Raw genomic sequence first — 6350 nt, 5'->3', positions numbered from 1 at the left:
AGTGCATATATATTTTCTAGAAAGACAAGCCTTGCAAACTTTGATCATGTTTATAAAGAAAACTGATTATATCTACAATGCCAAATATGTACAATATGAAAATACGTCTTGTGATGTATCTAATGATATGTAATTTATATTCCAGATGTATATGTTTTTTCTCTGCAAAAGTTTGACTTTCCAAAAAAATCTGTAAGCACTATATTGTGGATCGGAGGTAGCAGTAGGTGCTGTGTGTCAGCATGCATCCATGCATGCATACCGCCTAAGCTAAGCTCAAACTACAAGGGCGATCAAGCTCAAAGGTTGTTTAATTATTTATTATGGATCAATTATTGGAGCCAACAATTACAGTATCATCATATTATGTAGTAAATGGACCGAATATTTCCGCATATATCTTCCCCCCTATACATATCAAGCATAGCAACCAGTTTTCTTCACCATAGTTACAGCTTACAGCTAATTAATCAACTTTAATTGCTGGTAGAAAAGAGCAGCATTGTATTATATGTAGATGCGGTTGTCTTCTTCTCTCTTCACAGCCTCGAGTGGTCCTGGTATTGCTCCATGAACGAGTCGTTGAACTTCTTGAAGCTCGACATGATCGCCGGCATGTCCTCCTCCGCGGGCAGGATCGTCGTCCTCAGATGGAACACCCTGCAAATTGTTCCATATCACAAAGTGCAATCTTATTACTGAGCAAGGACAAACGGTGATCGGTTCTGCAGTAAAAAAATATGATGATAATGGTGATGAACAGGAGGACTGGTTTCCTACAATGGTTCAACCAAGATGGGAATGGGCTGACGTCACCCATTTTGACACTGGCCCCGCCCAAAATTTCCAGTCCAATGGGTTTTTTGGGTCGGATTCGTGTGGAGACAGGGCCAGCGGAGTCGATCCTCATCAGCCCATCAGGATGAGTGGGTCGACCCAAATTTGGTTGCCCGGGGCTGTAGTATGCCGTTATGATAGTATATACCTTTGCAAGGGTTGTTAGGCTTGTGCTTACAGGAAAGTTTCAAACTATTGACCCAAGATTGCTTTTGTTCCAGAAATGCAAATATGCTAAGTTGTGGACTTGTGGTGCTAACATCTTCATGGTAGTAATAGAAACCAGGTCCAGGCCGGAGCAGGCCAGCCCATTCCCATTCTTATCAGGTTCATGATTAGCATAAGCCCAAAGTGCAGTGACAATTTCCATGTGTATCACAACACTGATGATGGGCCACTGTTCTCATATGCCCAGTTTATCATGCTTCACTTCTACTCCCTCCGTTCCTACATATAAGCCTTTTTAGAGATTCCAATACAGACTACATAAGGAGCAAAATGAGTGAATCTACACTCTAAAATGCATCTATATACATCCGTATGTGGTCCATAACTCCATATTGAAATCTCTAAAAGGTCTTATATTTAGAAACGGAGGGAGTAGCTAGGATCTCTTACACCTTGTAACTAAAAAAAATTATTAAAACAATAACTGATGATATCAGAAAAGCACTTACCCTTCTTTCTGACCAAAACCTGAGCCTGGAACAGTGGAAATTCCAGTGGCTTCCAGAAGCTTGAGGCAGTAGTAAACATCGGGCGCTTTGCCAGCGCTTTTTGCTACATCCATAGCTCTTTGCGGCAGCCGTATTTGCGGGAAAGAATACATAGCTCCTGCAAAAGCATAATAGCATAGAACATCAGAGACAAGCTTCTTTGCCATTGAAAAATATGCATTGCAGCGTATTTACGGGCAAGAATACATAGCTCCTGCTACAGATAATAGCCAGATAAAAATATGCAGTTTAGAGCTTTTATGTTACCTTCTGTGAAATTGCAGACAACATTTCGGCAACTATTGAAACCGTCTGTCATTATTTGTGCCCTCCTCCTTAAAGATTCAAGGATAGACTTACTGCAACGTCAGTTTGAAGCATGTTAGTACCAGCTAACACGCTAATGTTCTTTCATATGGGAAGTGAGGCATATAGTAAGAAATACGAAGGGCGGTGTTTTTAACCTTTCAGCAGAGTACTTCAGGTACGAGATGTCTCCAGGTTTAGGAGGGTTCACCATAAGCCCCATCTGCGAATTAAAGAATCAGAACCATTGTATAACTTCTTAAAATAAAGCAAGATAACTGCAAAAAAAAATAGTATGCTGATCACAACACAGAATACAACAGTGAAAACGAGGTTCTGATTTTCAAGAATTCCAATAGTAGTTCATGGATTGCCTCCTACTACCCCCACCCCTCCCAACCAAAAACAACAACAGAATCATTAAACTTTGTTTCACTTACAAAGATCTGCCCAGGAACATTTGGACTCAGCGCGATTGATGCAACCTTGTAAATCTCGTCGACAGTCTGTCAGAACAAACAGAAGAGCAATTTGATTATGGGTATTTAAGAAAGTATGTGTTACCATCCAAACTTGAGTGTAAACGTTTGTACAATGGAATAAAGTGCCATCCTTATTTATGTGACTTGTCTTATTTACACGTTCAATCTCAACTTTCAAAGCTTTGAGGTTGGACACAGCTAGCAGCTGTAAATGAACATCGAGGGACTGGTGACATACATATAACTCCAACATGCATTGTTCATTACCCAACAGTTTTGGGGGTATCCACAAAGTGCACTCCATTAATAAAAGGAATATGTTGGTGCAACAAATGTAATTGCAACAACCTAGCTAGTACAGGATGGGTTTAGTGGATCATATTGCACATTGTAGTATATACACAACTGTACTGCTAAGAAAGAACAATAGCAAGTCCAGGAAATTCTGATGCAGTTTTTTTTTTTGCAATAATACATGAATTATGTAAAATCTTATTTATATATGTATTTCGTTTTTTTATAGCTGCATTCTTCATACATAGTAGTAAGTAACTTGTTCATAATCTTTAAGATAAATCATAAATTCTGTAGTAGAATGTTACCTTGGGAGGAATATTTGTCATTTCAAAGTACCCACCACGTTGTCCACACTCTCCCCAATATCCTTTGGACACAGTATGGAAAGAAATCAGCTGAACTTCCCTGCTTACTGGAGGACCCATGTCAAACATAACCTAGAACATGTTGAGAAAGGCCATTGTGGTCAGCGCAATTGATATTTGAGAAAAAATATCCGATTATCTTTCAGTGTAACACAGCATGAGCTTAATCTCTTGTAGTAGTTTCTCGGCGTGCGGAAGCAAGTACTTGTCAATATGTGTTACTTAAGGGCAACTTAGAGTGCTCACTAGATTATAGACTTGTCACATGAAAATTATAAGCTTGAGTGAAGCTGTAACCATCGGTACCTTTCTTGCACTTATAAACGGACGCTCATCTTGATAAACATTCTGTTGATAAACTTCATCTGCAAGCAGAACCAAGTTTTCCTGATAGCAGAAGTTCAAAAGTTCCCTAATATTTGCTTCACTTAGGCATTGACCAGTAGGGTTTCCTGGGTTTATTATCACCATTGCTCGAACCTAGATTGGAGGGAAAAAAATATCATCAGAGCCAAATACAACTAGTATACATTAAGGATAACAATTTTATATAAGCAGCATGCCTACAACGATATAGAAAGAAGAAGAAAATCATGAACTATGAGAAGGTGAAACAAATTACACTGTCAACACAAAACATCCAACAAACAATTTTACAAGTGTTTCTTTCTTCAAGCTAACTATTAGACTACTGATCTTTCTTCCCAAGAGTTAGTAGAGGTTTTAGTGTAGAGAATGAAGATAGGCAAGGGTCTGATTGCAGAGACGACAAGCATAGCATTCTAGTTGGATAAAAATAATATGTCTGGTTACATCTGGTATTTCTGATGAGTATGTAAGACAGGATGAAATATACTACATGCTAAGTCCTAAATTATCGGTAAACACTTACAGTGATTCCCTTTGACCGTGCTTCTGCAACTGATTGCCGGGTACTGACAAGATCAAGTCCCCAGTTAGCCTCTTCTTCCAAATAATACGGGACAAGAGAACCACCAAAGAGGGAAATAGCAGCAGAATAAAGCGGGTATTGTGGAACAGGGACCAAAATCTGCCAAGAAAGATACATGCATCTCAACCACATTGGGTTTATTTACACTTATCTTAAGTAAGAATTTGGGGAAAGATGCGGCTTTCAAGGATAACCATACCCCGTCCCTCTCATTTCTGATAATGGCGTTGAGCATTTGCATCACACCTTTGCTGGCACCATCAGTGAGGTAAATAAGCTCTGGATCACTGCAGTAAGTAGACCATAGAATACCAGTGTGAGGAGGGAGGAAGGATGACCAGAAAAACTGAGATGTGCAAGTAGATAGGATATTTTCATGGGCGCTCTTGTTCAGTCTGACCTTGGATACCCATCACGCCTCTGAATGAACTCGGCAACTTCCTGCCTAACCCCAGGGATACCTCGGGAGTCACTGTAAGCACCTGGTGAGATAGATTACAAGTTGTGTCAGTCAAACACACACACACACACGCATATAGAGTATATACGTAAGACTACAGAAACAATGGAACATACTCCCTCCATTCGGAATTACTTGTCTTGAAAATGGATGTATCTAGAACTAAAATACATCTAGATACATCCATTTCTACGACAAGTAATTCCGAACGGAGGGAGTAGTACTGTAATACATGAGTGAGTAGATAAAAGTGGATAAACTCTTATTTGTTATGTGAAGAAATTAAAAACCGTCAGCTCTGCATTTGTTATCCACTTCCACTTGCATGCATATATATGGAGTAAAAAAAAGGCACAAGTGTGCGTGCCTGAAGAAAACCTAGAAACATCCTGGATTAGGAGTAGTAGAAAAGAAGGGATGGATTTTGGGCGGACGAGAATATGTTACCTAAACCGCCGGGCGCGAGGGAGAGGTAGTGCTTGGCCCTCGCGATGGCATCGGCGGGGAAGATGAGGCCGACGTTGGGATCATCGAGCAGGAAGGGAGCCTGGCAGAGCGCCACCACCTGCGCACCGAAAGGACAAGTGAGCACACCCACCAACCTCCAATCAATCCTGTTTCCTACTGTAGGTTGGTGAAGAGAAGAAGAGGATAGCAACCTGGCGGGGGAAGGTGAGTGGCTTCTGGCCGAGGGCGTGCGGGTTGCCGACGTTGGTGAAGATGATCCTCTTGCCCTCCTTCTGGAGCTCGGAGGCGCGGAGGTAGAGCTCCCCGCGCACGGCGTACTGCACCTTCTTGACGTTCTCGTTGAGCTCCTCGTAGTCCAGGGCCTTCCTCCCCATCATCTTCTCGTCTTCTCCAGATCCCTCGTGCGCCGCCGCAGAGGGGAAAGGTGGGTGTGGGGGGTGATGTGGAGAAGAAGGGAACCAAGAAACAGGGGAGCAGGTGGGATTTTGTAGTGTAATGGCAGGGCAGCGAGATTCCTTGTCGCGTTGCTGGGCGTGCGCAGTGCAGATTAATCAAGCGCGGATAATGTGGAGGAGACGAGACGGCATCCGCTCAATTTTCTTGCGCACCGAAGAGAATGAGATTTGCGCCCCGAAATTGAGTGGGGAAAGGACTAGGAACTCGGGATGGAGATAAGAGCGGGAATGGCCACAGGTTGGGTTATCACCTCGCCTGCGGTGGACAAGGAACAAGCTCCTCTTGCCTGCCTGCCCGCCCCTTGGCACCTGGAGGGGAGCGCAATAATGCAGCAGCAGCAACAATTCTCTTCCTTGTCTCCATCTATCCGTCTATCCATCTTCACACACGTAACTGGCTCTGCTTTGTTCTCCATGGGATAGGAAAGATGCAAAATGGTGCTAGTAAATTGTTTCAGTTTCAAGAAAACAAGACTGAAACAGGGTAGTGTTGGGCATGTCCTAGCACCAGCAGCAAATTCAGGCCAGATTTAGTAGCATCTCATATTGCATTGCAGCAACACTAGGAACACAAATTACCCCATTTTGTTTTCCTCTTTGTATCTTTTTTTTTTCAAAAAGGGGGCTCCCCAGCCTCTGCATCAGAGTAATGCATACAGCCATCTTATTAACCAAATAACAAAATGTGCCAACAAGGTTCGAAAGTCTCCAGCTCAAAGAAAGAAAAAGGATAAATGCAGCTCACACAGAGCTAAAAGACGCTAGACACACAAACTAGCCAGGGAAAGGTGCCACAACCGGCTGGCTAAAAATAGACAGGAAAACTAATTGCCTATCCTATTACATGACCGCCATCCAAACCGGTTGAAGATATCCCGAGCTACCATCTCCCAACGGATAGGTCCAGTAACCAAATGCTCCCTAGCCTTCATCGAAGTGAGTAGCGACCACGAACGGACTAGTGCCGTAGCTCGGAAAATAACCTGCAAGAAATGAAACCGTGATGTTCCTC

General features: G+C 42.5%; 1 protein-coding gene across 2 annotated transcripts; it reads right to left on the bottom strand.

Moving 5' to 3' along the window:
* Nucleotides 1-295: 295 nt before the first annotated feature.
* Nucleotides 296-5500, bottom strand: LOC119354714 (glutamate--glyoxylate aminotransferase 2). Of its 2 annotated transcripts, XM_037621457.1 has the most exons (12): nt 5075-5408; nt 4863-4980; nt 4356-4437; nt 4155-4242; nt 3896-4054; nt 3310-3483; nt 2944-3075; nt 2300-2365; nt 2018-2082; nt 1821-1912; nt 1515-1671; nt 296-660 (listed from the first exon to the last, which is right to left on the bottom strand). In XM_037621457.1, the coding sequence occupies exons 1-12, from the start codon at nt 5258-5260 to the stop codon at nt 540-542; spliced, it is 1440 nt and encodes a 479-aa protein (XP_037477354.1). In that variant the 5' UTR covers nt 5261-5408; the 3' UTR covers nt 296-539. The 2 variants fall into 2 exon arrangements, with proteins under 2 accessions (XP_037477354.1, XP_037477355.1); XM_037621458.1 differs by lacking the exons at nt 296-660; nt 1515-1671 and adding an exon at nt 1734-1767 and having other exon boundaries at nt 5075-5500.
* Nucleotides 5501-6350: the final 850 nt, after the last annotated feature.

The sequence above is a fragment of the Triticum dicoccoides genome, chromosome 2A, assembly GCF_002162155.2.
Source record: "Triticum dicoccoides isolate Atlit2015 ecotype Zavitan chromosome 2A, WEW_v2.0, whole genome shotgun sequence".
Taxonomy (NCBI): Eukaryota; Viridiplantae; Streptophyta; class Magnoliopsida; order Poales; family Poaceae; genus Triticum; species Triticum dicoccoides.
The sequence above is the reverse complement of the archived record's forward strand: the minus strand, read 5'-3'. Positions and strand labels throughout refer to the sequence as shown.